This window comes from Corvus hawaiiensis, chromosome 7, assembly GCF_020740725.1.
Source record: "Corvus hawaiiensis isolate bCorHaw1 chromosome 7, bCorHaw1.pri.cur, whole genome shotgun sequence".
In the NCBI taxonomy this organism is placed as follows: Eukaryota; Metazoa; Chordata; class Aves; order Passeriformes; family Corvidae; genus Corvus; species Corvus hawaiiensis.
In genome coordinates, this window is record NC_063219.1 from 4,748,769 (window position 1) to 4,767,316 (window position 18,548).

General features: G+C 44.8%; 1 protein-coding gene across 4 annotated transcripts in view; it reads right to left on the reverse strand.

Annotated features, from left to right (window-relative positions):
• Nucleotides 1-561: 561 nt before the first annotated feature.
• Nucleotides 562-18,548, reverse strand: part of LOC125328865 — a 43,863-nt gene continuing 25,876 nt past the window's right edge. The window contains exons 2-6 of one of the 4 annotated variants that reach the window (XR_007204909.1): nt 18,247-18,306; nt 17,881-18,126; nt 6,567-6,758; nt 4,081-4,175; nt 562-1,305 (exon numbers count right to left, since the gene is read on the reverse strand). Coding sequence is in view for 1 of the 4 variants with exons in the window: in XM_048310045.1 (XP_048166002.1) it covers nt 1,034-1,305; nt 2,387-3,323 (1,209 nt within the window). In the remaining 3 variants the exon portion in view is untranslated. The other 3 variants (XR_007204910.1, XR_007204912.1, XM_048310045.1) reach the window with 3 other exon arrangements.

Below are 18,548 nucleotides of genomic sequence, written 5' to 3' on the forward strand. Positions count from 1 at the left end.
TCCAATGAGTCATTTGGCTGCTCTCTGCTATGGTTTTTTCTCACTTCTTTTGCTCATTTTCCAGCATCTCTGATGCAGAGTTTCTCATTATTTCTTGGCATGGCACATCACAGAGGGACCCCAGTTAGAGCTTGAAATCTGACAATGCTTCTTCCGCATTAGTCACACTGATGCCTTTTCCTGGTCTTAAAATCAAGAGTCATACACGGTTAGAAGGGAAAAAGGGATTTTACCTTGGTATTTATTTTAAGGATCCTTAGGTGCACACGTCCAGGTCATATGCATCGAAATGCACCACGCCAAATGCCCTCCCCCAAAAGATCGAGTATAACATTATAGATCTTACTAATTAGCATATCTATCAAAGATTCCCCAATGAGAGGCTCAAGTGAGACCCCCTCCCCAAGGAACCTTCCCCTGGATGGTTCTATCTTGGTTTACAGAATGTGTTCTGGAGAGGACCTTGGGGTCTGGGGCACACTGATCCCTAGCTACAAAGCTTCTAAAATGTTTAGTCTCTTAGCTTGACAAACAAGTCCAAGAATGCAGGCAAAAAGCACTAGGAGTACAGAAGTTGTAAAAAAAGTATAATAGGGCTATAAAAGAAAAGGCAAAAAATCTTCATGGCATCATTTCCCCCATTTTAGAGACTAACAAAACTCTACATTGTCTAGTCTCTACTCTATTCTTTACCCACAGAACCGGTTTACACAACTGGCTGCTCCACACGCTGTTACACAGATAATAACTACAATTACAGCTATTATGAATATTCTTTTACCCAGGCCCAGTTTGGTAACCATAAGGTGAGGGTATCAAAAATATGATCAAAATTTAAGATGTTATTTCTAGAAGCTACTTCATGTAGAATTTGAGTTCCCTTCCAAATTTCATCCAAATCTTTCTTAATTCTCCCACTTTGGTCCACGTAAGAACCTTGGACACATTTTAGATGACAGTCTTATGCAATTCATGGGGTAAACCCTGAACCATGGTTACCAGTTGGGCAAACAGCAAACACACAAAAAACAGTTTAAACTGCATCTTTCTGATTTGTATCTCTGTCTTCTTGGTGATTTCGGGAGCAGAAGCTTTCTTCACCCTGGAGTAGTGAATCCGGGGTCCCTTGCCAGCAACCTTGACCGCAGTAAAAGTGGTCAGCAAACCTTGGAATGGTCCCTTCCACTTGGCTTGCAAGGGGTCGCTGTCCCAGCACTTGATGTAGACCCAGTCTCCAGGCTGGAATGGATGAGCAGCTGTGTCCAATCCTATTGGTTTGGATAACACGACGAATCTCTGGAGCTTCTGCAAAGGGGAACTCAGAGCCATTAAATATTTCTGCAAATCATTTTTACCTCTCATATGAATTTCCCCTGGGATATGTGGAACCTGGTATGGCCTGCCATATAATATTTCATAGGGACTGATGTTGTCCCTTCTCCTTGGCTGTGTGCGGACTCTCAGCAAGGCTAGAGGCAGGGCTTGAACCCATGTCATGGATGTCTCTTGACAAATCTTGCAAATCTGGGTTTTGAGGGTCCCGTTCATGTGTTCAACTTTGCCACTTGCCTGGGGCCTGTATGGTGTGTGCAGGTCCCAGGTAAGTCCCAAAATCCTGCTAACTTCCCCAACCACTTTGTTGCAATAAAATGTGGTCCCCTATCTGATGACATTCCCAAAGGAACCCCAAATCTTGGTATTATATGATTGAGCAAAGCTCTCACTACTTCTTTTGCTGTGTTGGTGCGACAGGGGAAAGCCTCAGGCCATCCACCGATGGTGTCAACCAGTACCAGTATATACCTGCATCCCTTTTTGCATGGCATCTCAGCAAAATCTATTTGCCAATAATCTCCCAGGAGATCTCCTGTTTTTGTCATTCCTAACACAACTCTCTTGCTTGTGTCAGGGTTGTTTTTACAGCAGGTTTCACACTTGCTTGTTACAGATTGTACAATATCAGTCATCCCTCTCCCTATCACTACTTTCCTCAAATGTTTTAAGAGATTTTCTGTTCCCCAATGGGTACTTTCATGCTCTCGTTGGGCTATTTCCCAAAGGATCAGGGGTGGAACTACGACTTGTCCTACTGGGGTAACAGCCCACCCACCTTCTTTGATTTCAGCCTTAAGGAACTTTATTAATTTGTGATCTCTCTGATCGTATTTTGGGGTAAATGATGACAAATCTATCTCCTTCTGTGGTACCACTGCAAAAATGCCTTTTTCTGCAATCCCCCTTGCTGTTTTGTCAGCAAAACGATTTCCCAGTTCAGGAGCTGTTTTCCCTTTTTGATGACCCTTGCAATGCATGATAGCCACTTCTGTAGGCTTCCAAATGTTCTGTACAAGTGCAAGAATCTGTTTAGCATGTTTAACCTCATTACCTTGAGCAGTCAGCAGGCCACGTTCCTTCCAAATAGCTCCGTGGGCATGCACAACACTGAAGGCATATTTGGAATCAGTCCATATGTTCACCTTCTTCCCCTCACTCAGTTCTAGAGCTCTCGTTAGTGCAATGAGTTCAGCTTTCTGAGATGATTCCTCTGGAGGCAAGGCTTTTGCCGCAATGATTTTATCTGAGGTGGTTACAGCGTAACCGGTCATCCTCCTACCGTTTCTCATGAAGCTGCTTCCATCAGTGTACAATTCCCAGTCTGGATCCTTCAAAGGAACATCTTTCAGGTCTGGTCTGCTGGAATAAGTTTCCTCTATTGTCTGCAAACAATCATGCTCAGGCACACTGTCAAGTAATGTGGATGATAAAAATATCGCAGGGTTTACCACAGAAGTTGTCTTTAGAGTAACATCATCCTGTTCTAATAACACAGTTTGGTATTTGAGCATTCTGCTAGGGGAGAGCCAGTGTCCCCCCTTTTGCTCCAGCACATTTATCACTGCATGGGGTACATACACGACAATGTGCTGCCCAAGGGTGAATTTACGGGCCTCCTGTATCAGAAGGACTGTTGCTGCCACAGCTTTCAAGCATCCTGGCCAACCCTGGGCTACATTGTCTGGTTGTGTTGAGAAACAGGCCACAGCTCTTCGCTGGTCTCCAAGGTGCTGTGCCAGTACCCCCAGAGCAACATTCAGTCGTTCATGTGTAAAGAGTTCAAAAGGTTTAGTCAAGTGAGGCAGCCCCAGAGCTGGGGCTGACATCAAGGAGTGTTTCAGCTGTTTAAATGCAGCCCTGGCATTCTCTGTCCACATGATTGTCCTTTTTTCAGCTGCTTTAAGGACCTCATATAAAGGTCTTACCAATATACCGTAGTTTGATATCCATAGGCGACACCAACCTACCATTCCCAGGAAGGCCTGCATCTCCCTTACGGTATGGGGCTCTGGAAGTCGAAAGATGGCTTCCTTCCGCTCTCTGCTGAGTTGTCGATGTCCACGGAAAATTTCCAGGCCCAGGTATATTACTGTTTCCCTGGCAACCTGTGCCTTCTCTTTCGAGACCTGATACCCACTTTGGCCCAAAAAGTTCAACAGACTTACAGTGAGCTCGATGCAGTCATCTCGTGTCTTGGCTGCTATCAAGATGTCATCAACATACTGGAGAACCGCTCCTCCTGGTTCTTGTTTCCTCCAGTCCTCAAGCTCCTTTGCCAGCTGGTTTCCGAATATGGTTGGGCTGGTTTTGAATCCTTGTGGTAAAACTGTCCAGGTGAGCTGAGTCTTTCTCCCTGTTTCAGGATTCTCCCACTCAAAAGCAAAAAGTTCTTGGATATTCTTATGCACAGGAATGCAGAAAAAGGCATCCTTGAGATCTAAAACAGTGAACCACCCTAATTCATTTGTTAGTGTTGTCAAAAGTGTGTAAGGATTCTCTACCACTGGGTGTATGTCCTCTGTTAATCTTGTAGATTACTCTCAAATCCTGTACCAACCTGTAGCTTTTACCATCAGCTTTCTTTACTGGCAAGATTGGTGTGTTGTACCTGGATTCACATTCCACTAACAACCCAAATTTGAGAAACTTTTCAATCACAGGTACTAATCCCTTGCGAGCTTCTAATTTCAGAGGATATTGTCTTTGCCTTACTGATGTAGCCCCTGCTTTGAGTGTAATACTCACAGGTTCAGCTTTTTTGGATCTCCCAGGAGAATCATTGCCCACACTATTTGAATGACAGCCTCTTCAACTTCCTTGGGAATTTTTCCATGGCATTCCTGTACAAGTATAGCAGCTGCTTCAATAATTTTAGATTCTGGGATTCTAACTTTCACTCCCCCCTCCTTGGAAAACTTAATTTCTGCTTCCAGTTTTTCCAGTAAATCTCTGCCTAACAATGGCATTGGGGAATTTGGCATATACAGGAACTGGTGAGTAACCCAGTGTTTTCCCAATTTAAATTTTAAAGGTTGGAGAAAAGGTCTTGTTTCACTTACCCCTGTAGCTCCAATCACATCCACAGTGTCTTGACTCAGTTTACCTTTTCAAGTATTTAACACAGAATATGATATTAACTCAACAACCACCCATTTTTGGTATCGCTTCAGCTTTTCCATCTGTTCTGGGACATTGGGATCCCAGCCAGGGTTTGCTAGGGGATAGATATCATTAACTGACCCTTGGAGACTCCCAGTTGCAATTTGAGTTTCTATAGCAGATATAGCTATATAGCTATCTGACCATTTCTCTCTCTGTTTTATCCAATAATTCATCTAGCATAACATTTCGATCACCCCAATCTGGATTTTGGGATTTTATGGCCATTTCTACACACATAGCTACTCTCTCCGGGTTGTCCCTGTACTTCCAAATTGAGTTTTTCCACTGCTGTAATTCTCCGAGGGAAAACGGTGTCTTTATATAAATCACTCATTGATTTCCTACAGCCTGTCTCAGAGGTGCTTCTAACGCAAGTTCTTCCTCCCCCCCTTTATCTGTTTTGGACCTTGTGTGTTTAGCGACGGGACTGACTGCTTTCATAGCATCTCGGGCTATCCTGCCCCTTCTTCTACCACCCTCCTCGTGAGAACCATCTGCATCAGAATCATCCCATTCGCTTTTGATTGAAATTGCTTCATTGGTTTTAAAGATTGTTCCAGCCAAATGTTGATGAAGAACTGTCTTGCTTTTTGCGGCAGTGGAGGGGTAGGGAGGCAGGGGCTGCAAGCAGGTGCTCCCGTCCCTAGTTCTGCAAGAGCCGCCTGGGTCGGGGCCATCCCGTCTGCCCTCAGCTTTAATGTTGGCCGCGCCGCAGGGTGGGGAGAGCGAGCGGCTCCTCCTGTCTCTGGCTTGGAAACTTGCGGTTCTCCGTACCGGGGAATGCCGCCGCAATTGCCCGTGTCCATTTCTGCCTTCACTTCTGTGTTCAGGGTACTCGGGGAAAGGCGGCCAGCCTGCCCCTTCCCCTCCCCCTTCCCCGTCTCTGCCTCTGGAGCTGTCAGGGGGTGGTGGCATACCTGCATCTCTCCCACCTCTGTGCCCGCCCGCCGCCCCTGACGAAGCTGGGGCGGGGGAGGCTCCACGCCTCTCCTCTGACTTGGAGCTGGCCGCTCGCTCCCTCCCCTGCCCCCGCTCGGACAGTGGCGGAGACAGGGGAGGCGACGGCGGCGACGGCGGAGCCACTGTCCCTCCACCTCCCGCCCCCACCCCCACCTGTGCGGGCTGCCCCGGTGGTTGAACAGGGTGGGGAGACCCCTCCCCATCGCGCAAAGCTGGGGGGCCATGATATCTAGATCTGTCATATCGATTTCTCTGTCCGTATTATTATACAAGCTAGCTTGTTGCGGCTTTTTCTTTCCCTTTCTCCTCCCCAAAGTCATTTCCATATTACTTTTGTCTACTACATATGCTTCTTCCCTGTTCAGATACACAGTAAAAAGTTCTGCATATCTTAGCTCATCAAACCTACGTAATGATCTCAATTCTACCATCAGGTCAGTAATGATGTCACTTTCCAAACTCCCATAGCGAGGACGATTTCCTTGACTTAATTTTAAAGTCAGCCAAACCCGTGTGGACAGTCTGATCAATTCTCAGCTGTCCAAAGTAGTTTTTCGCCCTGTCAGCCATCTCCAGTGTTTTATTATCAATTCCAATGGGCTGTTAGAAGGGATTTTTTCATTTTCATCTGAAAAAACACCACCCATGTTTGCTCACAGACAGAAAAACTCTGCCAGAGGGAAGCTTTTAACTCCAGAATTCAGCCTGCAATCTGGCCTCGGAATTCCAACTTCCCGGGCAGTTTATCTAGGTTACTACACAAACACTTCAGAACAGCACTTTAAAATACTAAAAAGCAACTAGTTTCAGCAAACAGTAAATGTGCACGCGTGAAAATCTGGTCTCAACAGGATTCAAACCCACAGTTTCCCAACATCCCAACCAACCAACCAACCAACCTCTGAGCCACTCCTGCGGCTGTGTAGGGTGCAGCCTCTGGGCTCCTGTGGACTCCACGGAGGGCATCCCCTCCTTTCCACACTTTGCAGGAAAAAGTTTAAGCTTTCCCCTTTTGTGGGCTTCTGTGCCCCAATCTTTCCAACCCCCTCTGAGATCTCCTTCCCTAGTGCTAGTGCAATCTCGATAATATCGATCCCCTTTTCACTCACCTCTCTTTCCATGCTTCTGCCTTTCCATGCTGGGTCCTGAAGTCCTGGTCACAGTCTTAGACTGTGGCTCCAGCCCCTCTGTAATTTGCCGGCAAAGAGAGGGGCAAAGCAAGATGTGTTCCAACCCAAGACTGCGAGTTTCAAGGTCTTTAGGGTCCCTTCATGGTCGCCAGCAACTGGCCTTTTCCTGGTCTTAAAATCAAGAGTCATACACGGTTAGAAGGGAAAAAGGGATTTTACCTTGGTATTTATTTTAAGGATCCTTAGGTGCACACGTCCAGGTCATATGCATCGAAATGCACCACGCCAAATGCCCTCCCCCAAAAGATCGAGTATAACATTATAGATCTTACTAATTAGCATATCTATCAAAGATTCCCCAATGAGAGGCTCAAGTGAGACCCCCTCCCCAAGGAACCTTCCCCTGGATGGTTCTATCTTGGTTTACAGAATGTGTTCTGGAGAGGACCTTGGGGTCTGGGGCACACTGATCCCTAGCTACAAAGCTTCTAAAACGTTTAGTCTCTTAGCTTGACAAACAAGTCCAAGAATGTAGGCAAAAAGCACTAAGAATACAGAAGTTGTAAAAAAGGTATAATAGGGCTATAAAAGAAAAGGCAAAAAATCTTCATGGCATCAACACTACAAAGAGGAGCATTTTTACTGCACTTAGAAAATGCTCAAAAGATACTGAGGAAGAAATCAGTACCTAAAACTCCAAATACACAAATATAGAACAAAGCAATGCAAAATTAAATCCACAGCTACAATATTATGTCCTTCTGAGTCTTGTGAAAGAGAGTCTGGGAAATGAAAGGTCTTCACAGAAGCACTTCATTTCTCAGATGAAGAAACATGTGAATAATTTCTCACCTGATTAAACAATTATCATCATGCTCTGCCATTGATTATTCCCTGTACTTCAGAGTCGGGAAAGTATTGCCACGGCACGAACATGAGCTCTGGCTGGATTCACAGTGATCAGGAAGAAGGTAGCATCCCATGTCTCAGATAGCTGCCGGCCCTTTAGCCTTTGCAGAATTCTCATCTTGCCTCTGGCCAGACCTGCCAGTTCAGCCAGAGGGGGAAAGTTGGGCAGAAAACCTTACTGCTCCCAGCCAGCAATGTCCAGCCCTGGAAGCTTGCAGGAGATGTGCTGTGTGAAGGTAGGTCACAAAGAACTAGGCTGAGTATTTGTTTGGATGTCCTTTGCACACATGCAAGGCCATGCCGTATGAACCCAAGGAATGCACAGCCCACCAGCACAGAAACTGTCACTAGCTCCTTAAAAGGACCATGAAAGTTTGAGATGCTTTACTTAACTGCTGCAAAGGTCATTTGCCTTTGTGAAAACTGAGCTACAGTTAAGGGTACCACAAAGACTGGCCAAGAGTCTCAGAGAGCTGTTAAAAACAGCAAGGATCTCTTGGCCATCTGTTCTACAGCAGGTCAGGCACCCCAAGAGCCCGATAGCTGTTGGGCACATTTTCTTCAGCTCCAGCTAAATCACTGGACACAACCTTTAGATATGACACAGGGCTAGAAGGCTTTCATGGGCACAAATTTAGGGCTGGAAGAAAAGACAACACACAAAAATCCAACTGGCAGTTTGCAATGGCCATAGAAAGGTGAAAAGCACCATCCTCCAGCTGGGACTAAATGAATTAAGAAAAAAAACAGGCATACTAGAAGACTTTTCAAACCCTGGAACAGGGAACTGGAAAACAAACTGAACTGGGAGCTTCTTAAAGTGAACTGGAAGTAATGAAATTCCCCATATCTTTGCTTTCCAGAGGGGTCGAGCATCTTCTTCTGTCTCATGGGATGGGGATTCAGGACCCATGATCTGGCCACTGTGCAGACTTGAATTGCTCCCAAAACTCAGAACAGAAAATGTTGTGCCAGACCCTTGTTTAACTGTTCCCATCAATTCAACATCCCAGTATTTGCAGATGATAACATTTCAAGGTACAAGGTACCAAAATTCTGTGTTTACACATTTTCCTAGCTCTTCCTATGCCTTGAACCCACTTACCAGACTGCCTGCCTGTATTTGTGTCTGCTTGTGTCCTCCTCTTACCACCGTTTCCCATTAGGATCTTTTCCTCTTTAGTTTAAATCCTAATCATGCAACACACAATGTACAGCATAACACATGTTTTTGTGGTTCCAGAGACATTATTAGAAACAGACTTAGCCATCACTTGCTCTTTAGAAATTCACCTGTAGTAACTGATTTCCAAAATGAAGTGAGTTGAGACACCTTGATTTGGAGGACATTCAGCTTAAAAATCCGTGACAGGAGGACACAGGGTGGTTTGGTTTTTTTTGAGAGGAGAGTGTGCATCACTTTCTGAAAACCCAAGACTAAGTCTCTCAAAATCACTTGTGACTGCTGAAATCCTTGTCCAATAAATAACAATTACCATCCTCATTACTGAGCAAAGGCTGACAGGAAAAGCAGGTTTGTGCCAGAGGGAAAAAAAATCCTCAGTGCCTGAAGCTGCCAACAACACATTCCTCCTGGCAGATGTCGTCTTCTCTCAGGAGCTGCCGCTGTCACTTTCTACTGGACTATTTTCTTCAGCTGTTTAATCCCTCTGCAGCAAACACACTGCTCCTCCTCCCAGCAGCAGACCACAAGAGCGAGGGTTCACAACTGTGCTGTGTCTTCAGGTTTCTCCTTCCTTTTGAAAGTACAGGACTGTGGGACTTGTCAAGTTGATTAGGAATTGAGGAATGTCAGTTTTGAACTCTACTGTGAAGCAAGCAGATCTGCTAAATGACATGCGCTGGGAGTGGGGGCAAGGTGCTTTTTAGCATTCACCACCCTCAGACAGAGAAGCAGACATGCTACCCAGGATTATCAGCACACTTGTATTAAGTGTTAAAACCCACAGCAGACAGAGTTGATTATGGTTTTTTAATTACTGCTAAAATTATAAAAACACTAGACAAATCTTTGTAGAAATTGCACCTTTGAAAAGGATAGATAAAAATTCTGCTTCCATAATGGCAACAAAATGGGAACTGCAAGAAGGTTAAAAAACAGAAAAGAAAAAAAAACAGAAAAGAAAAAGGAAAAAGAGATGCAAAGAGAAAATGGCAGAGATTACAGTGATGCTCTGAAGAAACATAAGCTCCATCTAATTTTACAAGAGACTGAGAGTCTCAATTCCTTTCAGATCATAAAAACCACAAATGGGAGACAGGTATCTCCAACAGCAGCAGGCACAAATGCGACACTCCAACCTCACACCTCTCAGGCTGGTTATTATGACATTATTAAACGTAGAACAGCCCCCCACTCCAAGGTACCCTTATAAAGGCTGTGTTAAACTGACATTCAACTCAGGAAGAAGGAGGAAAGGCACTGGCAGGAGGCTATTAACACTACATTACTTCCCATCCTTTGGGAGACACATCCAACAAGGGAAAGGTTAGATAGCCACAGCCACATTCCCAGATGCCTTGATTCTCACATCCCCCAATTATCTCAAGATGATTTTACTGTAATAAGAAACCTGCACACTCATTGCAGGGAACAGCATTGAAACTAGGAGATGATATCTTTTAAAACTGCTATACAAATACTAAGCCCCCAAAAGCTTGCAATTTAAATCTAAGCAATTTCCTTTGTCCCTGCCAACTCACTTAAACACAATAAGAATTAATAAAAGAACGTAATCAGTCGTTACCTGTATGTAACATTCACAAGGACAAATCAAAAATGAACACGCATGAAACGATTTCACAACAGATTCTGAAGGGGATGCACTGGCTTGTGTTCACTGCAGTACAACAAATTTAAAGAATTCATGACATTGGGTTTTGTGTTAGACAACTCTTTCATGCAGCATAACCTGTCAGGACCCAATCTCCCTCCTATTTTACAACCCCCAGAACTGCAGAAGTGAAGCTGCCTTCCACTGTATTTCCTTCCCACTGTGACTTGAATTGTCTTTGCTATAAACAATCACCCAGATCAGCTTTGGCACTTAGGGTCCAGCTGCACTTACTGTTCCCACTTCTAGGATCCAATATTTCTCAAGCAAAAAGGTAGAAATAACCTTCTAAGCAAAGTGTTAAAAAACCTGTACGTACACTCAAAGCAACCCACAGCCAGCTGTTGCAGTTCTATCAGCTTAATGGAGTTGCTTGAGATGATGAGTTTGAGGGAAAGTATTCGATAACAATAACAGGCATTTTTGAACTACCTTTGGGAGTAACAGTCTTCTAAAGTATGTCATCAGCCTCTTTCTGGCATCTGTGAAGCATCTCATATTGCAAACATCTGACTGACGAAAGTTTAACAAGCAGAAGAAAGGCTCTCAGGGCTAGCTATTCAAACAGAAGGGGCTGAAATATAAGCCTTGTTTATATTGCACTCTAAGAGACCACTAAACACCTGATTACAAGTGTCTTATATGAAATTGCAGCTTTAGAGATAATAATTGCAAGGGCTTCAGGCAGAGGCATAGGCATCTTGCACCGGCTGCCAAACTCCAGGTACAAACAAAGCTTTTGTAGGGTGTTCAAGGTGTTCACTCACTCCCTATAGCCAGAGACCTTCCCAGAGGGTCCTTCATCCCTTGTGTTTTGACATCTTGCCCAATCCCACAGGATTTCCACCTCCTGTATCCAGCAGCACCTTCTGCAGGAGTAACTGTGTATCTCCTAACAACCTCTGATCTCATAGGTCACACAAGAAGCAAAGTGACATTCTTGAGCATCACCATGTCACTTGCCTCCCTACAGCTAAATTAGGAGTGCAGCAGCAGCAGTCTATTTAGAGCCAGCATAGCTTCTTGACAGACCCTGAAGGAGAGACATTTCTTACATCTACATCACTGCTCCCCAAAAAACAGACTTGCACTGAGGAGCAGCTTCAATGGGAAGATTTTGCAGTCCTTCAACAAGTTTGTTTTCACACACAAAGCGAACATACAAACATTAAGAGCAGAGCACAGGTGGCCAAGCTCCATCCCAGCTAGTTTTAAACAGCTTGGCCAGGTTTATCCATTGTATCACTGGCTGCAGTGACCTTCCTGTCTCCTTGAAAAAAGGAAGTTCACTGCGTGCTCTCTCACCTTGGACTGCAGCATGACTGGTTGCTGAGTCTCCCCTCTCCCACTAAAAGCATTAAGAGACACACATTGTCATCTTGTGACATTTCTAAAAGGAGGCTCTTTACCTCTGACTGGTTGGAGAAGTACAAGAAAACCCTGCCCGGCCCTGCCTGCAGCTTCCTTTGCCTGCTGGGTGGAAGACACCTCTCCAGCCATGGGCTCAGCACTGGGAATGAACATCCTGCTGGGATAAAAGGATACAGTGCCACCAGAAAGCACCTGTTAATGGTACAGAAGAATATAAGTTCAGAGAGACCATTGAGTTGGGATGGCTGAGAGGCTGGACCAAAGGTACAGCATCAATTATAGAGGGATGTGACATCTGGGAGTGCCAGAGGGAACACTGCCACCAGACACAATAACCTCAAACTCCCAAACATCCCAAACTGTCAGCTCCATCTTTCCATGTCACTTCTCTGCATACAGACACTTTTTACACAGGGTGCTTAGAAACATTATCATAGTGATTCATGAGAAAAGAGGAGCTCATCAAATGCTTTATGTTCATTTGTGTCATCTCAGACAACTGTGGCACAGGTAAATCCTAGATATTTGTGGCGACTCTATCAGGGCTTAATAAGCTTTGACAATGCTACTTACATTCTTAAAACAGCTTTCTGAGATATGTATAATGTGATTGATCGTATGATAATGTAGGTATGGCCACCTCTCCCCAAGACAATCATCTCCATGGATATGATTCAAAATGCACAAGTATTATGTGAAACCTACACAGGTTTCATAAATCCAAAGTACTTACTGCTAAACATGGAAATAGTTGAAAAATTTTGGTTCCTATGTCTTCATTCTTGCTGGGCTGTCTCAAGGTTTGCATACGACTGAGCTACATACCACTTAAATTCTAACACAACAGCAAGAATCATGCAGGTAATTCAACAACAGGGTGGTCCGGTGTATTAAACACATTTTGGAATGTCTGGGCTTTTAGCAGTATTTAAGCAAATGCAGACTGTGTGCTTGGCAAAGACAGGATTCCAGTGACAGGGACAGAGAATATAGGATTTCAGAGAATGATGCTCGTATCTCCAAGCTCCAGGTCTTGAAAGATATCCATACCTCATTGAGAAGTCTTAATAATGACTGAAGAGAAAAAGAGGTCTAGATTGTGATAGCACCAGATTTCCCAAAAACAGGTAAGACCTTTGAGTTCTGTTAAATTTCAAGCCTGGTTGATCCCTAACAGAAATCAGCAAAACTTAAACCACATCACATTAAGCCAGTTAGTCCTTTGGTTCCTGGTCTGACTCAAGACCTGGAGCACTTTGTGTCAAAAGTGAGAGGGAGAAGAAAAAAGTGAAAGAGGCTGATGCCCCATAAGTCATAATGAAACCTTCCAGGCAATGCAGGTATGTGGGGAGTCCGGGCCAGATACTGAGCTATCTTTCAATGCCCTTTCCAAGCCTGAAGTCACTCCATCTCCTAGTAGATTAAAAGGGGACCCGAGAAAGACAGATCATTCTAAATGGCAGTAATTTAAATCCTCTGCTGTATGCTCCTGGGAAAAGAGAGGAAGGAAAAGGCAAGGGAATCTCTGCAGCTCACACACAGGCTGTGGAGCTCTGAAGACACAGGAATCCCAATTTCCCAAAGCAGCACCAAGGGGATTTTATCTTGCTCAGTGTGAGAGAGCACGCAGAATTTAACATCTGATCCAGTGCCTAATGGTTATGTTTCTAACTACATAGTACCCCTCCAGGCCTGCCAGCTAGTGCTGTCCTTGGTAGAGAGTCCTGCCTGGTGGGATTCAATGCACACTTTCTGCCTCCATCGCCCTCTGTTCATGCATACTGTTGGTACATTTAGCCAGGCACTTTCATTTCAGAGCCTGGTTGCTCAGTGATCTATAAACTGGTGCTCATGACGAGGAAACCAAGGTGCCAAAAAAATAACTGGAAACTTTACAGGACAGTGGAAAGCAAACTGCAAAGAGCTCTTCGGTGACACTTTCTTCCACAGGGAATAATGGCATGAGGAAGGTGAGCTTCCCAAAGATGAGGTTGAAGGGAGCCCCCAAGTCATCCAGGCAAGGCTGAGAAGCAGACACACCTTCAGGAAGCTGCTCCCCCCTCAGGCAGCCCTCCTGGGGCAAGGCGGGGGCTGACTGAGACACTCCTCGGCTCTCCAGGGAATGCCTTGTATGTGCTGCTGCCAGTTGCTGAGGGACACTGACATCGTCTGGGACAGAATTAGAAAACCTTGAGCAGAAGGACAACGTGGCACAAGTGCTAAGTCAGCCGTGTGCTATATGTGGCACACCAGCTGGTGCCTTCTTTCCCCTTCTTTAGATGCTCATTCCTTTGCCTGCTCCTTCAGCAAGGTTTGACTTCAGCCTACACTGCCCTGTGACTGCTACGTGCCGCTGGCTGCATTCAGGCTAGCAACACCTTACGCAGCACTTAAAGGAGTCAAGAGACAAATCTTCTCTCCAGCCAACAGAGCCCTTCACTTGTCCATGTAATCCAATCTTTGTGCCATTATATAAAGCTGTGTCCAGTGTTCACCCATCACTGCCCTATTTCCCACCACCTGCAAATCCCATGGGGCCACTCCTGACTGCTGGTGACACCCCTGCAGTCAGCTCCAGATCTCCTCCCATGCTGTACCCTGCTCCCTGACCACCTTCCTGACAGGGTCCTAAGACCAAGATCCATAAAACATGCTGACCAGGCAATTTTTCGGGCTTCACTCTCTTCTACACAAATGTCTACAGCTCATCAGGAGGTTCTGCAGCTCTGAGCACCTTGGATAGCAAAAGACTTTGCTATTTTGTTGAAAGTTGTCTTTCATGCTGTGACCACTGAAAAGCCAAATCATTAGCAGATTAATTAGGCACTCTGGCACACAGCCAGCATTGCAGCTAAAGCTGAGACCTTAAAGTTTGCTGGAAGTGGATCCCTGGCTTAATACTTAGACCTTTGATGAAACAGGCAAGAATCAAACCAGACAAGCTGTGCCTCTCAAACATGGCAAAAATTACATATTGAAGAGAGCACAAGGAGCTCTGCAGCATCTTGGTGTGGAAAAATGCACCCAGTCTCCATCAGTTCAAGAACTGCTCAAGCACAGTAAAATGGATTATATATTCTTTCCAAATCTGTTGTGGATTATGGTAAGTCATATACTCCTGATAACTGCCTAAATACTGAGTTCCTTCCTGGATCTTATTAGGTTCTTGGCTTCAAACAATCTTCCAAGGTGTACAATTAAACTGGTGTTGGAAAAAAACACCATTTGCATGTATTAGTTTTAAATTTCACTGAACCTCCCTTGTTTGTGGTCAGCAGGCTCCTCCTTGAGTATCCCTGTATTTACATTAGAAAACGAGACCACTTCTCACTTATGGGCTGAATAAAATATGTGTTTGTACCAGGGGACAGCTCCAGACCACAGCAATCTTTCTCAGAGATTGCTGCTTGCCAGGTGGTGCATGTACACTTGTAATTTTTCCTGCTGACATTGCAGCCACCCAGCCTTCAGAAGAGGAACACAGCAAATATTTAACAGCAACAGGTGTCAGATAGGAGTTGATCATACGAAGGAGAAAACACAATAGCTGAAATTGTAGCAAGTAAGTGTGCATGGGACAGAAGAAAGTCTCCAGGAAAAGAGTGGAATATGCTGACTGTACTTAGGTATTTGTAAACAGGCTATATTCTCACACCTCGACTGAAAGCAAACTCCCATCAGAGCTATCTGAGCAACCAACATTTCCCCTGGTACTTGATCTGGTATCCTGCTGTGACCTCATCAACAATTCCACTAAACAAATAGGAAGTTAATTGCATTTTCAGGGATTTTAGACAGCAAAAGGCAAAAGTCTCAAAGGGAGTTCATTATGAAACAGCACAGAAGCAGCAGCACTCACCTTTTCTTCCAACAACTCCAGGGCTTGCTGAAATACAGGGGATCTTGTCTTCTACTTCATAGTATGAATTTAAGCCATTCGCTCCCTCCTCCTGAAGAAGGGCCTGACTCCCTGGGCTACAGGAAGCCCAAAACAGAGCTCTCCTTTTAAAACTGAGCAGAAAGACAGAAGTCTCAGAGTAAACACACAGGGAGTGCAGCCCAATACAGGTATTCCCATTTCCATTCTGGTGCTGCAATTGATACCACCTCCCTGTGACTTTAGCCTGACACAAGGAACATATTCCACTTCAGAAGTTTCAGAATGAATCACTTCAATGATCTGGACATAAAACACACTTCCCTTATGTTAGTTCAACTAAATCCAGCCCAAATGCATAAAAGTTTTGCATTGGCCAGAACCACATCCTCATCAATTAAACCAATAAAAACCAGGCAAGCCCCAAGCAAGCTGCCCCTTGTGTCAGTGAGTAGCAGGGCAAACAGGACATGGCTTCCAACCAATACCTTTCTCACTACTGAATTTTCTGGGCCCTTGAGAAACCTGAAGCCCCATCACTGTTCTTTCCCCTCAACATGAATCTTTTTGCATGAGAGAAGCATCCATGCACTGCCCAGGAGCTGTGCACCCAACAAGGCAGGTGCCTATGAATTCTCATTCCCAGCTGCTGCTGCCTTCCCTTGAACATGGATCTCAGCAAGTCCTAGCAAGCACAAGGGAGAGCCTGGATTTTACTCTGGCAATCCTGCTTGCAAAAAGTGGCTGCTAAAAGTGAAAGAGGAGCCTTCCTGCTGCAGCCCCTGGAACCCACAGCCTAGGCTTCGAGATAGCATAGCACTACCAGAGAACTGCAAACCTCCCATGCAAGATCACAGAATCACAGAATATCCTGAGTTGAAAGGGACCCACAAGGATCATTGAGTCCAACTGCTGGCCCTGCACAGGACAGCCCCAAGAATAACACCCTGTGCCTGACAGCACTGACCAAACATTTCTGGAGCTCTGTCAGGCTTGGTGCTGTGACCACTACCCTGGGGAGCCTGTTCCAGTGCTTGACCACCCTCTGAATGAAAATCATTTTCCTGATATCTAACCCAGTCCTCTCCTGACACAGCTTCATGCCACAGGTACACATCTCTGCATCACCTGGAATGACTTTGCTCCCCAAGGACATACCTGACATGTTCCCAGAGATGTCTTGGGACACATCCAAGATTGCCAGGCAGATAAACCTGTGGTGTTCTATCCCAGCACCAGAGAACTGACTTGATCCAAATCCTTAACCCAGCAATTGAAATAAGGACCTGCTATCGTCCTCCTCCATACCTGTTTTATCTTCTCATCCAATCAATATACAATTATTTTGGGTCAGCACCTCACAAAACCACCTTTACTGGCAGAATGAAGCAGATCTAGACACATCTGCATTCTTACACAGGCCACGATTGTGAAAAAACAACACTAAGTTTGTTCTTCATTCCTGAAATCCTTTCTTCCTTGAAAAATATATTTGGTGGTGGCTTTCAGGCTTATTTCATTGCAAATCACAGGTGATCATAGAAATTATTAGATCATTACCAATTCTTTCTTGCAATGATATTTTTCACAGGTGTAGGGATTCATAAAAATTGGTTTACGCTATTTCCATCCAAGTTACACCTCCAGGATTCATTCTACTGATGGATTCACTGAAGTTTGGTTTGTGCAATGTAAAACATCAGAATCACTGGAGATGCCCTCATCAGGCCCCTTGGGGATGACAGTCCACAGGCTCCTGCTAATCAGCAGCAGTGCAGAGAGTCCATGCTACCACCTTCCCAGACAGTCTAGCAGAGCAGGAATCCCTCCATAAAGCACCTTGAGAGGCAGCCAGCAGAGCTCATATATCACAGGCTTTAGACTAAAGGCAGAGAAATAGGAAATAAAGTCCTTCCTGATCTGTGGTCCCTAAAGCAGAGACTGAGCCAAGGCTTCATCAGTATAGGTCTGCTGATTCAAAAGTGATGACTCAACTTCCAACAAGTGCCTTGCTCAAGGTCATGGGCTGTAGCAAAGAAGACATGTGAGCATGATCCTACATAAAAGTACACCTTTTGCCACTCTCCATCCCTCTTCTTGGTGTGCATATTTTGGTAAGTTTACCTTCCTTAAAACACATTAATCTAAAATGCAAGTGCTTGGATATCCTGCCAAATTTTGGATGTCTGGGCCTTCAAGCTTTTAACGTCTGAGTATAGAACACTCTACAGTATAGTTCATGAGACAGAAACATGGGCCCCATCAAAAGCCCTGCACTTACTAGCACAAAACTTCAGGAATCTTCAGAGTAAATATGAGAGGGATTTCTAAACAAGGGAGGAACAATCAGCACTCCTGGATTCTTCTGTGGAAAATCTCAATCATATGGACTCAGGGAAACCATCAAGTCTGAAAGAGTTAGAAGCTGTTTTGCTATCATGGAAAAAGTCTAGTGAAAACACAAAAGCCATCTTCTGAAAGCTGCGTCTCTTGGAGAGCATGGAGAGCAGGGACATCCATCAGGAGACTGAGGGGTAGAAAGATAAACAAGGGTCACAGGATGGCAGGCAAACAAGGTGAAAACAGAAGTGCCTCCATTGCCTGATGGCTATTTTCCAATAATAAATACATTACAAACAATACATACCTTTCAGTATGGGAAGACAACATCCAGCTGATCTCCATTCTATTAGGGCACAGCTTATCCCTAGGAGAGGAAAAAGAAGATTAAAGGAAGCAATTTTCAATTTTAAACACAGTCTTAATGTGATGGAAAGGAATAGTAAGAACAGCTGAGAGACACCCGAGGTCAGGTCAGGGAGAGATGCCTTGGCTGAAGGTTCTGTGGTGTTTTCCGTATTTGTCTGCTTTATTTTTAAACACCCAGAGCCTTTGCTTGAGCAACACTTCCTTGAACAAAAAGGAAGCAGAGGAGGAGAGAGGGGTTGT